The 18,277-nt window shown below is 47.2% G+C and overlaps 1 protein-coding gene across 1 annotated transcript in view; it reads right to left on the bottom strand.

The window, feature by feature from the left end:
• The window catches only part of LOC144510919 (uncharacterized), a 62,958-nt gene that overhangs the window by 15,344 nt on the left and 29,337 nt on the right, over positions 1–18,277 (bottom strand). The window contains exons 8-13 of the mRNA XM_078240977.1: positions 16,387–16,504; positions 15,208–15,249; positions 12,993–13,114; positions 11,029–11,073; positions 5,941–6,059; positions 543–747 (exon numbers count right to left, since the gene is read on the bottom strand). Coding sequence (XP_078097103.1) covers positions 543–747; positions 5,941–6,059; positions 11,029–11,073; positions 12,993–13,114; positions 15,208–15,249; positions 16,387–16,504 — 651 coding nt within the window. The remainder of the gene's footprint in view (positions 1–542; positions 748–5,940; positions 6,060–11,028; positions 11,074–12,992; positions 13,115–15,207; positions 15,250–16,386; positions 16,505–18,277) is intronic.

Raw genomic sequence — 18,277 nt, 5'->3', positions numbered from 1 at the left:
ATTCCTTCTTGCAGAGGGTGGTGAATCTCTGGAATTCTCTGCCCTAAAGGGTAGTGGAGGCTGGATCATTAGAAGTATTTAAAGTGGAGGTGGATAAATATTTGATAGATTGAGGAATAGAGGGCTAAGGGGAAATGTACAGAAAAGGAGTTGAGGCCGTCCTAGATCTGCCATGATTGCATTGAATCGCGACTTAAGAACAGCTTCTTCCTGCTGTCATCAGACTTTTGAATGGACCAACCTTGTATTAAGTTGATCTTTCTTTCTCTACATCCTAGCTATGACTGTAACACTACATTCTGCACCATCTCCTTTCCTTTTACGCTATGTACTCTATGAACGGTATGCTTTGTCTGTATAGCGCGCAAGAAACAATACTTTTCACTATATTCCAATACATGTGACAATAATAAATCAAATCAAAGTCATGGAAGTGTCCTCTATTTATATTTACTTCACATCCTTAATGAAACAAAGCTCTTTACCTGTGTATCTTAACAATATTATTAACAATGGACATTAATTTGAATACTATTCTGTACCTTTCAGTACTTGTGCAAAGATATTCTGTGGTAACGGTTTTCCTGTCCGGTAATGGCCACTGATCAGTGGTATTGTGTTGTTATCATAGATCCAGTTCTCCATAAACTGGGAGGGGAATTCAACAGCATCCCATTCAATGTTATTGAGCCCGGCTGCCAAGTTGTATGGCACTGTGGTCAGCATGTGCTGCAATGCATGTCCGAACTGTAAGCAGAATTCACAATGAACACAAACCGAATAGTCTGTCATGATAGAGCGCGAAACATGTGAATGTACAATGGGGTGTGCCCGCTGCCGAGAATATTGTGGAAAAATCACAGGCGTTTTCTGGGATTATCGGATATGTTCAGGATGCTTGACAGATCCTGATATCTGTGTGGATCTTACAAACTACCTGAAACAGTGATATTTGATGACACAGTGGTTATCACTGCTGCCTCACAGCATCAGGGACCCGGGTTCGATTCCCGGCTTGGGTCACTGTCTCTGTGGAGTCTGCACATTCTCCCCGTGCCTGCGTGGGTTTCCTCCGGGTGCTCCGGTTTCCTCCCACAGTCCGAAAGACGTGCTGGTTAGGTGCATTGGCCATGCTAAATTCTCCCTCAGTGTACCCGAACAGGCACCGGAGTGTGGCGACTAGGGGATTTTCACAGTAACTTCATTGTTAATGTAAGCCTACTTGTGATACTAATAAATAAACTTAAACTTACCCAATACATGTGACAGTAATAAACCAAATCAAAGTCATGGAAGTGTCCTCTATTTATATTTACTTCACATAGTTAATGAAACAAAGCTCTTTATCTGTGTATCTTAACAATATTATTAACAATGGACATTAATTTGAATATTATTCTGTGTCTCTCAGTACTTGTGCAAAGATATTATCTCCGGTATCTAGAAACAAGCTAACTAAAAGCAACCAACATTCAATAAATTTGTTTATCTGGCCATTTCACAAGGAGCTTGTTTTGAAAGTCATTGCAGATGGACTTTGTGGGGATAAAACACATTCCTGATGTGAATCCTGGGGTAAATTTTGACCTGTGCGACAGTGTAGAGTAGATGACAGTGGGCGGAACCATGCAAGAATTTGGCAATTCCAGTGGGAGCAATTCCTGCCACACCACTGGCGAGATTTCTGACTGAATCTTATGTCTCATTAGGAACATTTTTACACACATGAGAATCACACTGCGCTTGCAGCATGTTCCCTCTGATTCACCCGCCCCGTGACAACTTAATCACTGCAAGCACTGGGGAGCTCCATATAAATGGCTCCCCAGCACTTGTTCCACAGCGACTGGAGATGGTAGGCGTGAAGGCAGCACCATGCTTTTCAGAAGGGGACCTTCACCAGGATGTTGGATGGAGTGGAGCAGAAGTGGGACACCCTCTACCCCCCTGCTCCAGGAGAAATCTGCCCAGCAGGGTCACTGCCCCACCTGGGATGCAGTGGCAGTCCTGGTCAAGTGTGCAACATCGCACCCATGCAGCAGAGGACAAGGGGCCATTGAAATGCTGAGAGTGCGCCCACCTTGATTGAAAGCTGAGACTGAGATGTTGACCCCTGACCCCAAAGGGGTCATCTCAAACCATTTAGGAAGGCCACTATGTGCCTGTTCATTGGTATGGTGCACTCAGCTTTCTGTTAGGTAGGAGTCAGACATATTGTTGAGGATGAGAGGAGCATCGCTCTGTTTTCGCTGCAAGTCATCATTGCTCTCCTGTAGAGTCAGGCCAATGGCTTTGGTTCCCCGCCCACAAAGACGTGCAAAGTTGAAGCTGGCACCATATTTTTGGTTTTACCTGACACCCATTGGTGGGGGGGGGTGGGGTGTGGCGGGGAAGGGCTTAACATGGGCTACTCCTGCTTGTCCCAAAAATGAGATTTTATAAAGGCCTCGCTTGCTTGGCAGCCCATTCTGGACATGTCCACAGCTCTGCCTGCTCCTCCTCCTCGCCATGCCCTCCTCAACATCCTCCTGGTCTGAGGAGGTGTGATGCTGGCCCATCTCCTCCTGTTCCGGGTGGTCTCCCCTCTGCAGATAGTGCAGCGTGCAGCACACTCCTATAATACGGGAGACCCTCTGGAGGCTATATTCATAGAATCCCTACAGTGCAGAAGGAGGCTATTCAGTCCATCGAGTCTGCACTGATTTTCTGACGGAGCATGCCACCTAGGCCCTATCCTGTAATCACATGTATTTACCCTGCTAATCCCTTGACCTACTCATCTTAGGACACTAAGGGACAATTGGCATGGCTAATCCACCTAACCTCCACATCTTTGGACTATGGGAGGAAACCGGAGCATCGGAGGAAACCCACGCAGACACGGGGAGAATGTGCAAACTCCACACAGACAGTGACCCGAGCCGGGAATCGAACCCGGGTCCCTGGCGCTGTGAGGCTGCGCCACCGTGCTGCCCCTTGTTTTGTATGTGTGCACTGTATTGAGTGCACCCCCTGACCGGTCCAGACACTGGAACCGCATCTTCAGCACTCCACTGGCCTGCTTCACCAATACTGCATTGAAGTGTGAGCCTCACTGTATCGAGTCTCCACTGGTGATTGTGGCCTCCATACTGGCATCATCAGCCATGTTCTGAGTGGCATCTTCATCCCTTGTCCCTGAGGAGCCATTACTCCAGCTGTCGCTCTCCCTCAAGGACACGATGTAACTGTCATGGGTGCTCCCTGGGAAACGGGCACACACATGGCTGATGGGCATTGTGTGGTCACAGATGAATTGGACGTTGAGGAAGTGGAATCTATTGCAGTTCCTGAATGGCGCTGCATGCCGTCATGGTGACCTAAGAGTCACATGGGTGCAGCCAATGACACGTAGGGTGCTCCTGCTATGAGGGTGAAGCCCGTGGCCCTGGAGTCCTAGCTTGCCTGATCCCAATCCAAGTTTATAAACATCTCTGTCCTGGCATGCAGGGCATCTGTGACCTCCCTAGTACATGTGTGAGTGACAGACTGGGAGATGTCGCAGTCCCGTGTGCTGCCACCAGGGACAGCTGGTGGAAAGGTTCAGCGTGACTGTGGCTTTAAGGGCCACGGGCATTGTGTGTCCTCCAGTTCCATGGGGTGCCAGCTCGCACAGTGTGTGGCAGAGGTGGTCCACTGTCCCCCGGGGCAGACGCAGCCTTCTCTGGCACTGAGGCACACAACCTGAAGGTATGAGCACCTTGGCAGAGGATTATAGGCCGGCACTGTCTCCGGATTTGATCCTGTGCTCCTGCTCCCTGGACAGTGCAGGCCTCTGGTCCTGGGTACGTGCGGCAGCACGCCATTGTCTCTGCTGATGGCTAATCCTGACCAGAAGAAAGGCCAACCACATAGGCTCTTGATTCCCCTGAATCATCGCCTCTCCCTGGAGATCACATGGTCTGGAATGGGGGGGTGGGGGTGAGTTAATAGGTTGTAATGAACAAAGCATCTTAGCTGTGAGGGACAGCTCGGTGGATAGGATATTGGTATGTAGATAGGCTGGAAAATTGGGCGGGGATCCTGGATTCAGGATTCAATCCTGGACCGGGGAGCGGCGCGGGCTTGGAGGGCCGAAGGGCCTGTTCCTGTGCTGTATTGTTCTTTGTTCTTTGTTCTTTGAAAGGGTGAGAATATCATAATGAACTTTGAACCACACAGTCCTGACACTCATCCCTCCATTTCTCTGTGACACCCACCCAGGTGCTCCCCATTCACTGAGTGAATATCTGCTCTTCCTCACGAGGTCCTCTCTGACACAACAACCACTTGCCCACATTATTTCCCCTGTTCACCACCAGGATGAATAGCGCTGAGCCTTCATTATCTCATGACACCTGACCCACCCATTTCCACCCTCCCCCCCCACCTCCCCGCTCCATGTAAGGCAAGAGTGCTCCCACACCCCCCTCCCCCCCCAGCTATACTTAACTGTTTCCTCAGCGTTCTCTCTGGTGCCCCTTGGGTGTTAGACAGGGTGCAGAGAAATGGCTGCCTGAGCACTCACCTCCGATATCCCCTCCAGGGGAGGGGGGGGGGAGCAGAGAGAGAAGACATCAAGTTCACGTTTATGTGGAGTTGTTGTAAATGGTGCCGGTGTGACGTCACGTTGGAGCCTGAAGAATATTCGGTGCAGCTTCAATATCCGGTGTGAGTGCTCGATAATGAGATGCTAATTTATCAAACTCCGGATTTTGAGTGCATGCCGCCATTCTCGCGCACAGAGACTGGCCTCAAGGTTCTGCCCAGTGAATCGGAAGATTTGGATCTCTGACCATTTTTATTTCCAGCTAATTTTGTTCTCATCCATTTTACACCATCGCACAAGGTCAAGTCCCACTCCACCACTTACTTTATGTATCTGGCAGGCATTAACTGTGAGCCGTGTGAATGTGGGTGTAAATTCAGGGAAGACTTTCCCCTTTTGCACTGCTTAAAACAACACAAAAGTTGTCGGCGCTCCAACTCGGACACTGGTTATGAAGGGCACTGGGTCCATTATACACCCAACATTCTCAGAGAAAGCTGGAAAATGTCAGCAGGTCTGACAGCATCCATGGAGAGAGAATAGAGCCAACGTTTTGAGTCTGGTTGACCCTTCAGGCACTTTATAACCTGAACATTGAGTTCAACAATTTCAGAGCATCAATTCTCTCCTCCACCCCATCTCCATTTATTTTATTTCATTTCTTTTTATCTTATTCATCCATTTTTAAAAAACTTTATATTCTTGTTATATATTTTTAATTTTAATTTCTTCCATCATTTAATTTGTCTATTTCTAAATCTCGCTTCCCATCTTGTTCCCCCTTCCCCCACCCCACTGGGGTCATCTGCCATATGCCTCAGGTTGTCCTTTGACACTCTGCACCTTTGTTCTGCCATTTACACATTCTGATCTCTTAATGGATGCTATTAGCACCATTCTCAACCTTTATCACCACCACTTACATTCTCTTTGTCTTTTTGTCTATGACATCTTGGTCAATTACACAAACCCCTCTGCCCCTCACCCTTACAGTACAAAATCTCATCCTATTTTCTTTATCTTCAGCTCTGACGAAGGGTCATCCAGAGTTGAGAGGTTGGCTCTATTCTCTCTCCACACGCCTGCCGAGATTTTCCAGCGTATTCTGTTTTTGTTTCAGATTCCAGCATCCCCAGTAATTTGCTTTTATCTGCCCAACATTCAGTTCCATTTGGTTCATGGGCAAAGAAAACCAGGTGGATTGTGCAGCAAGTACGCCGTTCTGTGCCCACTTAGGTGCCCAATATTAGGAGGGTAAAAGCAGAGAATGGCCCTCTTAGCTGTGGAGTGGGAAACTTTGTACAATTATATCGCATGAATAACACTTCCAAAATTGATTAAACCTTTTGTTCGGGAGTTACCTCTGTCCTTACCTCATGGAAAAGAGACTTAACTTCCGAAAAGGACATGAGTGATGGTAGAGAGCCAACTGGTGGGAGTTGGTTACACACCAGAAATGCAACAGGCTTCGTCCCTAACAGCTTACTCCTGGCTGTTTGAGAGGGAATGATAAAACATTAACAAAAATAATACGGTAACAAAAATATATAGTTTGTAGAAACTTTATGTTATGTGTTAATTTTCCTTCTAGTTTGGCTCTGTGGAACTCACTGCCACAGAGGGCTATGGAGACCAGATCATTGAGTATCTTTAAGACAGAGATAGATAGGTTCTTGATCAATAAGGGGATCAAGGGTTACGGGGAGAAGGCAGGAGAATGGAGATGAGAATGATTTCAGCCATGATTGAATGGCGGAGCTGTTGGGCCGAATGGCCTAATTCTGCTCCGATATCTTATGGTCTTATGGACTTGTCAGGCTTATCATGACTTCTATCTGTAATTAATAAGATTTGATGGTTGCATAGTTGATTTGGCTTTTTGGTTACAGCAAAACTGATAAATCTCATTGATTACAATGAGCAGTTGTAACCGACAATGCTTTATGATTATAGAGTGCAGTTCTAACTGACAGACCGTATACACTGCAGTATATCATTCTGACAAACAGAAGTTACACATTACAGTGTGTGACTGTAACCAGCACAGAATATACATTACAGAACATGTCTGTTACCAACACAGGTACACATTGCATTTGTGTTTTGGTTGCAATTGACAAGTTTTCAGAAGGTGTTCAGATTTGTTTCGCATTAATAACAGCGGTCACCATCTTTTTCAGGTTCCATGCCCTTATTGGTGGCCATAGGAACATAGGGATTAGGAGCAGAAGTAGACAAATTTGGCCCTTCGAGCCTTCCCCACCATTCAATCAGATCATGGGTGATCTCTCCCTGCTCTCAAATCCACCTTCCTACCTGTTGCCCATATCTCTGTAACCCATTTCTTATCAGAAATATATGTATCTCATGGATGTGACCGTGATCCAAGTTTATGCTTGGCCAGATATTGCAATGGTTTGCCATTGCCTTCTGCAGATGGCAGACCAGGAATCTCTCCCGCTCTTACCGCATGCATTGGCATGTTGTTGGCAGGATTTTTTTTTTATTCATCCGTGGGACATGGACGTCGCTGGGCCAGCATTTATTGCCCACCCCTCGTTGCCCTCGGAGGGCAGTTGAGAGTCGACCACATTGCTGTGCCTCTGGAGTCACATGTAGGCCAGACCAGGTAAGGACAGCAGATTTCCTTCCCTAAAGGACATTAGTGAACCAGATGGGTTTTTCCGACAATCGACAATAGTTTCATGATCATCAGTAGATTCTTAATTCCAAATGTTTTTTTATTGAATTCAAATTCCAGCATCTTCCGTGGCTGGATTCGAACCCTGCTCTGCAGAGCATTGGCTGAGTTTCTGGATTAAATAGTCTAGCGATAACACCACTAGGCCATCGCCTTCCCTTTACAAGCTGATTCGCAATCCATTTGCCCACATTTTGAACTTGGCCATCCAGTCCTGGAGTGGGACTCGCACCCATGGCCCCGAGACAGGGATGCTAAATGGCAATGGTAGATGGTGCAATAAAATAATTGAGTGGATAATAATAGATTATAATAGTCCATGTGAGGTGTACAACACAGGAAATCACCAAATAGCTCCCCACATTAGACTTGTTAGCAAAATTAAAACCCATGGGATTAAAGGAACGGTGACAGCTTGGATACTGGTTGTGGGACAGAAAACAGAAAGTAGTAATGAAGCATGTATTTCAGACTAGTGGAAAGTATAATGTAGTGTTCCCCAGGAGTCTAAGAGGACTACCGCTCTTTTGATATATATTAATAACCTGGACTTGGCGATACAAAGCATAATTTCACTGTTTAGAAATGACTTTTTAAAGTCAATTAGTTCATGGGATGTGCTCGTCACTGGCTCGGCCAGCATTTATTGCCCATCCCTAATTGCCCTCGAGAAGGTGACAGTGAGCTGCCTTCTTGACCCTCGAGGTGGAGATGCTGGTGCTGGACTGGGGTAGGCACAGTAAGAAGTCTCACAACACCAGGTTAAAGTCCAACGGGTTTATATGGAATCACGAGCTTTTGGAGCGCTGCTGCTTCATCAGGTGAGTGCAGAGGTGGGTTCACAAACATGGCATGTATAGGCAAAGACACAATTGCAAGATAATAGTTAGAATGCAAGTCTTTACAGATATAGTCGTGTGTCTTTGGGTAAATGTTCTCCAAGGCGGCCTATTGGACTTTAACTTGGTGTTGTGAGATTTCTTCCTGAATCTCTGCAGTCTATGTGGTGTAGGTACACCCACCATGCTGTTAGGGTGAGAGTTCCAGGACTTTTACTCACTGATAGTGAAGGAAGGGTGATATATTTCCAAGTCAGGATAGTGTGTGGCTTGGAAGGGGAAGTAATTTGGAGGGTGGTGGTGTTCCCTTGTGTCTGCTGCCCTTGTCCTTTCTAGGTGGTAAAAGTCATGGGTTTGGAAGGTGCTGTCTGAGGAGCCTTGGTGAGTTGCTGCAGTGCATCTTGTAGATGGTACACACTGCTGCCGCTGTGTGCTGGTGGTGGAGGGAGTGTTGAAGATAGTGAATGTGGTGCCAATCAAGCGGGTTCCTGGATGGTGTTGAGCTTCTTGAGTGTGGTTGGAGCTGCACCCATCCAGGCAAGTGGGGAGTATTCCATCACACTCCTGACTTGTGCAGAGGTGGGAAATGCACAAAACAATGAGGATGATAGTAATAGGAGTATAGGAGCAGAGACAGACTTGTGAAATCGTCAGACACATAACATGTGAAACTGAACACAGGGAAGTATAAGGTGATACATTTCAGAAAAATGAGGAGAGGAAATGGCTGGAAATTTCCATCCTGTCCGCCGTGGGAATCGTAGCGGGCGGGACAGTAAAGTCAGTGCACTATTTAAAGGTCCGTTGAGTGAGGACATGAATTTCCAGTCTTCAGGTGCTCGTGGCTGGAAAACCCCACCCAAAGTGAGCTAAAATTTCATATTTCAAAGGAGGTGCAGGAACAGAGTGACCTGGGCATGTACATGCACAAAGCTTTCAAAATGGCAAGACAAGGCTGTTAAAAAGGCAAGTAGGTTCCTTTATAACCGGGAATTTTCCACCCTCTCCCCAAGGCTTGTTTTCCCATAGCTGACGCGGCTCACCATTGGCCACCAGTAGTAATTTCCAGTCCCGCCAAAGTCTGCGGTGTTTTTGCGTGGCTCCGGGGAACCCGCCGCAGGGCACCACCTTCGATGGGACCAGAAGGTCCTGCCGGTGCGGAGGGCCCACAGAGTACACAAGCAAGAAAGCTATGCAGCATTGGTTAGGCCCCAGGGAGAAAGAGAGTATTGTGTTCAATTCCAGGCACCACATTTTGGGAAAGATGTTATGTCCTTGGAAGGGAATGCAGAAGAGATTGACTGGAATGGTACCAGTGATGAGGAACTACAGATCTATGGAAAGATTGGAGAAGCTGGGATTGTTCACCTTAGCATCAAGGAGGTTAGAGAAGAGGATTGAATGAAGGCGAGACAGTTTTGATCAGACTAAATAGGAAGAGATTGATTCTGGTGGTGGACCAGAGGTGACATGAGGAGACGTTTTTTTACACAGCAAGTTATTGTGATTTGGAATAAACTGCCAGATAAGATGATGGAAGAAGCTTCAATACTGATTTGGAGAAAGAGAAGGGAAGGGAAAAGAATGAGAGGGCCCCAGGAAGAAAGCAGAGGAGTGGGACTAATTGAATAGCTCTAACAAATTACCTAGCACAGACATAATGGGCCAAATGACCCCCTTCTGTGTTATATCACTCTACAATTCGATGAAAACTACAATAAGGAAAACTACAATTATTTAACGGTTTATGTCTTTCCAGGGCAGCACGGTGACACAGTGGTTATCACTGCTGCCTCACAGTGCCAGGGACCAAGGTTTGATTCTGGCCTTAGGTCACTGTCTGTGCGGAGTCTGCACGTTCTCCCCATGTCTGCGTGGGTTTCCTCCGGGCGCTCCGGTTTCCTCCCACAGTCCGAAAGACATGCTGGTTAGGTGCATTGGCCATGCTAAATTCTCCCTCAGTGTACCTGAACAGGCGCCGGAGTGTGGCGACTGGGGTATTTTCACAGTAACTTCATTGCAGCGTTAATGTAAGCCTACTTGTGACACTAATAAATAGATTTAAATCTTATTAATCATTCATATTCCTGAACGCTATTATAAAATTATTATGCAGAGAGTACATTAATCTTTGTGTATTAATATGCTAGCACTGGTGTATTTCATAGAATCCTACTGTGCAGAAAGAGGCCATTCAGCCCACCAAGACTGCACCGACCAGTATCCCACCCAGGCCCAACCTCCATAACCCACATATTTACCCTGCTAATCCCCCTGACACTAGGGTCAATTGAGCATGGCCAATCAACCTAACCTGCGCATCTTTGGACTTTGGAGTGTGGGAAGAAATTGAAGCACCCGGAAGAAACCCACGCAGACACGGGGAGAACGTGCAGACCCCGCATAGACAGTGACCCAAGCCGGGAATTGAACCCGGATCTCTATGATTTATCTCTGTTCTTTCTATAAAATCATTGATAGTACGAATGGATAATAGCTTTTAGCTCAAAATGCAACAAAATTACAGAATAAACAAAATTAACTCAAATTCCTGTTTTGACTACTGCTTTATCACTTAATGAAGTATTACAGGAAGTGTATTAGAGCCAGGGAAAAGATACAATGAATATATAGAATAAAAACAGAACCGGTAATTATCAAAAAAATCCAAAAACCTGAGGACTTAGTGTGTGTGATGCAACTACTCAATGCCAGAGCAAACTACCGGATCGATGTTAACAACTGCTATCTTTCACACAGGAAATCATTGGGGAAAACATGGAGATTTCTGCATCCCACAAACCAACGTTGTTTGCCAGTGCTTCTTAAAACGTTTTGTCACGTTTCTTTCCCCACTGTTTCATTGCCCGAGGTTAACTCACAAATAAAGGATGTTGTCCAAGATCCTCTTCCCTTCTCACTTGGGCGTGAATAAAGATCCAGAAAAAACGAAGCAATGTGGGCACCTGCAAAAAAATGAGCTCGGCTTAGAGAACTTTACTCGTGTACCTGTCATTGCGAAGTCCCTGGTGCTGGTTGGAATTCTCTGGCCGTTCACGCCTCACTGCCGCCGCCAGTGAGGATGGGGAATTTGGTGCTCGGTCTAATCTCCATTCACTGCAGCGGGACGGGAGAATCCCAGTACAGTGCAGAAGGAGGCCACACGACCCATCAAGCCCTCATCATCTCTCCCGCTCTCTTGCCCCTGCAGGGAAGAGTAATCTGTGGCTGGTAGTGTACCAGTGATGGTGTATCCCTTTACAGGCCCAGCTTGGTCCTCCCCCAGTGTCTCCTCTTGGACTTATACTGAGCTTGTTGCCGGTTTTCATGCGGACCCACTGTGGAATCGGCCGGTTCTGCTTCATCGTCTTAGCGAAGAATCGCTTCATCCTGAAAGTTTTGTGGGATGGCATGGCCGCACGTCCACTCCGGCAGGAGGCATCGGCCACAGACTGGCAGCGGAACCCCCCCGACCAGAGGATGAGACGTCACACCCCCTCTCTTCCCCCCACCCCCCCCCAGAGGATGAGACGTCACACCCCCTCTCCTCCCCCCACCCCTCCCCAGAGGATGAGACGTCACACCCCCTCTCTTCCCCCCCACCCCCCCCCCCCCAGAGGATGAAACGTCACACCCCCTCCCCTCCCACCCCCCCCCCCCCCCCCCCCCCCCCCCCAGAGGATGAGACGTCACAGCCCCTCTCCTCCACCCCCCCGCAGGGGATGATCGGTCACACCCCCTCTGGCAGCTTGTTCCAGACACTCACCACCCTCTGTGTGAAAAAACTGCCCCTCTGGACCCTTTTGTATCTCTCCCCTCTCACTTTGAACCCATGCCCTCTAGTTTTAGACTCCCCTACCTTTGGGAAAAGATGTTGCCTATCTACCTCATCTATGCCCCTCATTAGTTTATAGACCTCTATAAGATCATCCCTAAGCCTCCTACGCTCCAGGGAAAACAGTCCAAGTCTATCCAGCCTCTCCTTCTAACTCAAACCATCAAGTCCCGGTAGCATCCTAATAAATCTTTTCTGCACTCTTTCTAGTTTAATAATATCCTTTCTATAATAGGGTGACCAGAATTGCACACAGTATTCCAAGTGTGGCCATACCAATGTCTTGTACAACTGCAACAAGACATCTCAACTCCTGTATTCAATGTTCTGACCAATGAAACCAAGCATGCCGAATGCCTTCTTCACCACTCTGTCCACCTGTGACTCCACTTTCAAGGAGCTATGAACCTGTACCCCTGGATCTCTTTGTTCTATAACTCTCCCCAACATCTTACCATTAACTGCCTGGCAGGAGTTTTATTTTTATTTATTCGTGGGACATGGGCGTCACTGGCTAGCCAGTATTTATTGCCCATCTGTAGTTGCTCTTGAGAAGGTGATGGTGAGCTGCCTTCTTGAACAACTAAGTGGCTTGCTAGGTCATTTCAGAGGGCAGCTGAGAGTCAACCACATTGCTGTGGCTCTGGAGTTACATGTAGGCCAGACCAAGTAAGGTTGGCAGATTTCCTTCCCTGAAGGACAATAGTGAACCAGGTGGGTTTTTCTGAAAATCAACAATGGTTTCATGGTCATCAATAGATTCTTAATTCCAGATATTTTGTCCCAGGATGTGAAGGTTGGGGGGGGATTAGCGGGGTAAATACGTGGGGTTTTAGGGATAGGGCCTGATAAGATGTTCTGTCGGAGAATCAGTACAGACTCAATGGGCTGAATAGCCTCCTTATGCAGTGTATGGATTTTATGATTCTATGTGTCATTGGATCCTGAAGGTCAGTTGATTATGCACTCCAAGAAAGGTTATTGAAATATTGTCCAGACAGGTTATTGAGTTATTTATTTCTTGATTCAAATTATAAACGTACTTTCTACCTTTTCCATCATTGACGTCAAAGACTTTGACATCTGGGTGCCAGACTTCAACCTTTTGATCTGCAGGTTTGATCGTGATCCCAAATAATACTGAGCTCAGCTGAAAGAGGCCGGAGAGAACACTGGTGGGAAGAAAAGATATTTCTGATTTTAAAACCAACAGGTTACAGCGAGTAAGTCCATCAAATATTTAGGAATTGCATTTGGTACCTTTAAAAAATTCAGGGAGGAATGGTGTCAGGCTGGACATCCGCAGACTTCCACTGAGACACTAAAGGTATTTATTCATAAGAAAATCTGTATAAAGGCCAGCAGCCCACCCGGCTGCCCCCGAGCGGCCACAATGCTGCCCCCAAACAGCCCACCCGGCTGCCCCAGGCCCTACATGTCTCCAAGATGTCTGCTGCCAGAGAGAGGATTCCGCCCTCTGGGGTGACTACCCACTCTCAGTCCTAATTTGTTCCCCAAGCCACGTGACCCTCTTCTGCTGTGTTGCCCTTAAAGGAACAATCACCACAAATCATAACAGATGGGCTAGCATTTAGGTAGCTACACATCCACACCGTCGCACAAACCACTTATTTTCACGTCCAAAAGATCACCCAACTCCACACCGTGCCTCTGCTCAGGCTTTTGAAATGCTCCGCCACACCTGTGTTACTCTCAAAGTTGATCCCTGAGCCCACTCTAACTTTCTATCCTCCAAGAAATTGAAGTCATCTAAAACTCTGCTTCCCACTAGGGCAGCACGATGGCACAGTTGTTAGCACTGGTGACTCACAGCACCAGGGACCTGGGTTCATATCCCAGCTTGGGTCACTGTCTGGGTGGTATTAGTTTTAATTAGTTAATTTATTTATTAGTCACAAGTAATGAAATTGCTGTGAAAATCGCTTAGTTGCCACACTTCGGTGCCTGTTTAGGTACACTGAGGGAGAATTTAGCATGGCCAATGCACCTAACCAGCACGTCTTTCGGACTGTGGGAGAAAACCGAAGCACCCGGAGGAAACCCACGCAGACACGGGGAGAATGTGCAAACTCTACACGACAGTGACTCAAGCTGGGAATCGGACCCAGGTTCCTGGTGCTGTGAGGCAGCAGTGCTAACCACTGTACCACCGTGCCACCCCACACTCTCCCCGTGTCTGTGTGGAGTTTGTACAATCTCCGTGTCTGTGTGGGTTTCCTCCAGGTGCTCCGGTTTCCCCCCACAGTCCGAAAGATGTGCTGATTAAGTGCATTGGCCATACTAAATTCTTCCTCAGTGTACCCGAGCAGGCGCCAGAGTGTGGCAGCTAGGGGATTTTCACAGTAACTTCATTGCAATGTTAATGTAAGCCTACTTGTGACACTAATAAATAAACTTTTAATTCACATCAAGGCCCGTTAACCCTTGTGAATGGGACCACAGAAAGTTTACCAGGCGACCAGCCTGCTGCCTACCCATGAGTCCCTGCCCGCACCGCAATTTTACCAGCAGCGGGAGTGGCGTTGGGTGGCCTGCCCACCAGGGGCCTAATTGAGGCCCTTAAGTGGGCAGCTAATGCCCATTTGGGGGCCTTTTCCTCCCACCACCAGGATTTAGCCAGCAGCAGGAGATGCCCACACCAAGTTGCCAACCTGGCAGGTTTGCCTGAATGGGCAGTTGGCAAGGGGGCTGGAGTGGGTGGTGGAGGGGAGGTAGTGGTGGAGGGGAGGTGGGCTATTTAATAGTTCCCGTGGGCCCATCAGAGGCCCCCCCCGAAGGAGGCAAACCACCATGGCCTCCCAAACCCCGGCCACCCTAAACATCCCACTGCATTCCCCCCTCTGTCAATCTACAAACATCACATGGGCACCTCCTCAAACCCCGAGTGCAGTACCAGCAGTGGCCATTGTTTCTGGTGGCGCTGCCTGCACAAGAGAGCCACCAGCCCCGGATTAGTGAGCAGGTCTCAAGAGGCAGAGCTTCCCCTTCCTGAGACACTGAATGTCCCCCACCCTCAGTCCATTGATGGCCAATCAGGCTGCAGTGAAGTCGTTCTTCCCTGGGTGGTCTCTCCTTGACCTTTTAGCTGGACAGGCTACAATTTGTTACTTGCCCCTTGCCGGGGCTATATCCATTTGTTTCTGCTTCTGATGAGAGTTCAGATACAGACAGTGCAGACATAGATTAATAAACAGATGGAAGCAGATCCCTCACAGACCTCATTATAAAAGATGCAGTGACTCACCGTTGCAATGGGAAGTACGGTCTCAGTTGTTCCTCTGTCACTCTATAGCAAGAGGATAAATGAGCACAGCAAAACACCATTACTAATTTCAAAAATAACTCGAGGCATTATTGTGACTATAAAAGAAGATGGACAATGTCACTCTCGGTTAGAATTGTGTGCGCGTATTATATTTAATGAGTTAAATATATATTGCCTTGACACTAATTAGCTGCCAACAGCTTTATGATAAAGTTGGGGAAAAAATTTTAAAATAAATTTGATTGAGAAATGGCTTTCATAGAAACATAGTAACTAGAAGCAGGAGTAGGCCATTCGGCCCTTCGAGCCTGCTTCACCATTCATGGCTGATCATCGAATTCAATATCCTGATTCCCCCCATATCCCTTGTTCCCTTTAGCCTCAAGAGCTATATCTAATTTCTCATTGAAATCACACTTCTGTCAGGGAAGGGAACAAAAGAGTGAGTACAGGGAAGGTTTATCAGGCTGATTCCTGGGATGGCAGCACTGTCATATGAGGATTAAGTCGGTTAGGGTTATATTCACTGGAGTTTAGAAGAGTGAGAGGGAATCTCATAGAAATTTATTAAATTCTAACAGGGTTAGACAGGGTAGATTCAGAAAGAATGTTCCCGATGGTGGGGGAGTCCAAGGGGTGAATTCAGTTAAGTAACAAGTTAAAGAATTAATTGTAGCCCGTCCAGCTAAAAGATCAAGGAGAGACCACCCAGGGGGAAAACGACTTCACTGCAGCCTGATTGGCCACGAATAGACTGGGGATGGAGGACATTCAACTACTTTCTGTGGTAGTGAATTCCACACATTCACCATCCTCTGGGTGAAGAAATTTCTCCTCACCTCAGTCCTGAAAGGTTTACTCCTCATCCTCAAACTATGACCCCCTAGTTCTGGACTCCCCCACCATCGGTAACATTCTTTCTGAATCTACCCTGTCTAACCCTGTTAGAATTTTTAAAATTTCTATGAGATCCCCTCTCACTTTTCTAAACTCCAGTGAATACAATCCTAACCGACTTAGTCTCTCCTCACATGACAGACCTGCCATCCCAGGAATCAGCCTGGTAAACCTTCGCTGTACTCCCTCTTTTGTTCCCTTCCCTGACAGAAGGGTTTCGTTATTAAACCAGGCACAACACACTGTAACGCTTCCCCATACCTGAACAGCTCCAAACTCTGCAACTCGTCCCAATAATCTTTGTCCCACTGTTGTAGCTTGCCTTGTTGGCCGTGGCTTTCTGCAAATTGCTGTAGCGTCTTCAGTTCACCTTTTGCCACTGCCAGACGAAAGAGAACTTTACAGCAAAGAAAGTATTCTCAAAGTATTGCGCCTTTCATGACCTCAAGACCCCAAGGCTGCAAAGGTCAAAGTGCTTTATGGCCAATCACAGACCTTTTGAGATTGCGGTCACCTGCGGAGAAAGGGCTGCAGCCAACTTGCGCAGAGCAAACTCCCATAACCAACAGGCTGATAATGCCCAGATGGTATGTCTTAGCTACAGAGATAGGAAATGCTGGATAAACTCAGCAGGTCTGGTAGCATCTGTGGAGAGAGAAACACAGTTAACATTTCACGTCCATTGACCCTTCGACAGAACTGAAGAGGGACAGAAACGTGATGAATCATATATTTGGAGAGGGGATTGGGACAGAATGGAAAGTCACTGATAGGTCAAGGCTGAGGAGAGATTGACAAGTGAATAGGACATGGACTGTTTTCTGCTTTTTGTATGGTGAAACCACCCGCCCCGCAGCCCCACAACATACCAGGAAAGTTAGAAAAATCACAATAACAACATTTCAAAATTAATCTGTTAGCTGTGAATTTTTTTTTCATTCATGGGACATGGGTGTCGCATGGGCGTCGCTGGCTGGCCAGCATTTATTGTCTATCCCTAGATACCCAAGGGCAGTTGAGAGTCAACCACATTGCTGTGGATCTGGAGTCACAGGTCGGCCAGACCAGGTAAGGACGGCAGATTTCTTTCCCTAAAGGACATTAGTGAACCAGATGGGTTTTTCCAACAATCGACAATAGTTTCATGGTCATCAGTAGATTCTTAATTCCAGATATTTTTTATTGAACCTGCCGTGGTGGAATTTGAACCCGGGTCCCCAGAACATTAGCTGAGTTTCTGGATTAATAGTCGAGCGATAATACCACTAGGCCATCGCCTCCCCTATTTGTTTTGTAGTGGTCGGAGGACATGAAAAGCCCTACATAAATGGGAATTTTGCATTTTTATAATGGAATTCTGATGAGGAATCTCACCCAACACTTTGATAAACTTTCCGCTTTCAGGCACCAACCACATACAACATTGAGAATTGTACATAAATTACAACATGGGACCAGCCATCTGGTCCCTATGGTATCTATGCTTCTTTGCAGCATCTGTTGTCTAATGTCACGTTCCATGTACCTTCACTTCAATCTAAGACAGTTTTCCTACACCGACACTTTTGTTTTTATTTTCTTTGTAAAGGAAGCTGCCACAATAATAATATTCCCCCGTGAGTAACAATTCAAAATAAGAATGGCATACAGGGCCTGATTTTACCATTTTGAGTCTAAGTGCCGAATCTGGGCGTCAAATAGATCCGAGTCTGGAATCCTCTTTCCAGCGCGCCCATACGCGTTTTGCCGGCTCCAGTCCGATTCGTGCTGTGGACGGGGCTTCGCGCTACCAGAACGATCAGAGCTCTGAACTGCGCATGCGCAGTTCGAAAAAAAATCCGAAGCAGCGCACCCGGGCGGGGAGAATAAAGCAGAGAGAGCGGCTCTCTGACACAGATTATCTTGGGGGGAGGGGCGGGGGGGGGGGGAGGGGACAGGACCCAGATCACCCTCTTGGGGGGGGTGAGGGGGGGGTGGGAGGAGGAGAGGGGGTGTGATGGGTCCATCTGGCTCATCAAGCCAGTTACAATACTGCGTTCAGCATCTACTGAACCATCTTGGGTACAAAGGATAATGGCATTAGGGTTCTGCATGGAAGCCTTGCTTATGCTAAAAATTATATCCTTGGTGTCGGCAGCCATTCCCGATGTTA

Source organism: Mustelus asterias, chromosome 23, assembly GCF_964213995.1.
Source record: "Mustelus asterias chromosome 23, sMusAst1.hap1.1, whole genome shotgun sequence".
NCBI lineage: Eukaryota > Metazoa > Chordata > Chondrichthyes > Carcharhiniformes > Triakidae > Mustelus > Mustelus asterias.
The sequence above is the reverse complement of the archived record's forward strand: the minus strand, read 5'-3'. Positions and strand labels throughout refer to the sequence as shown.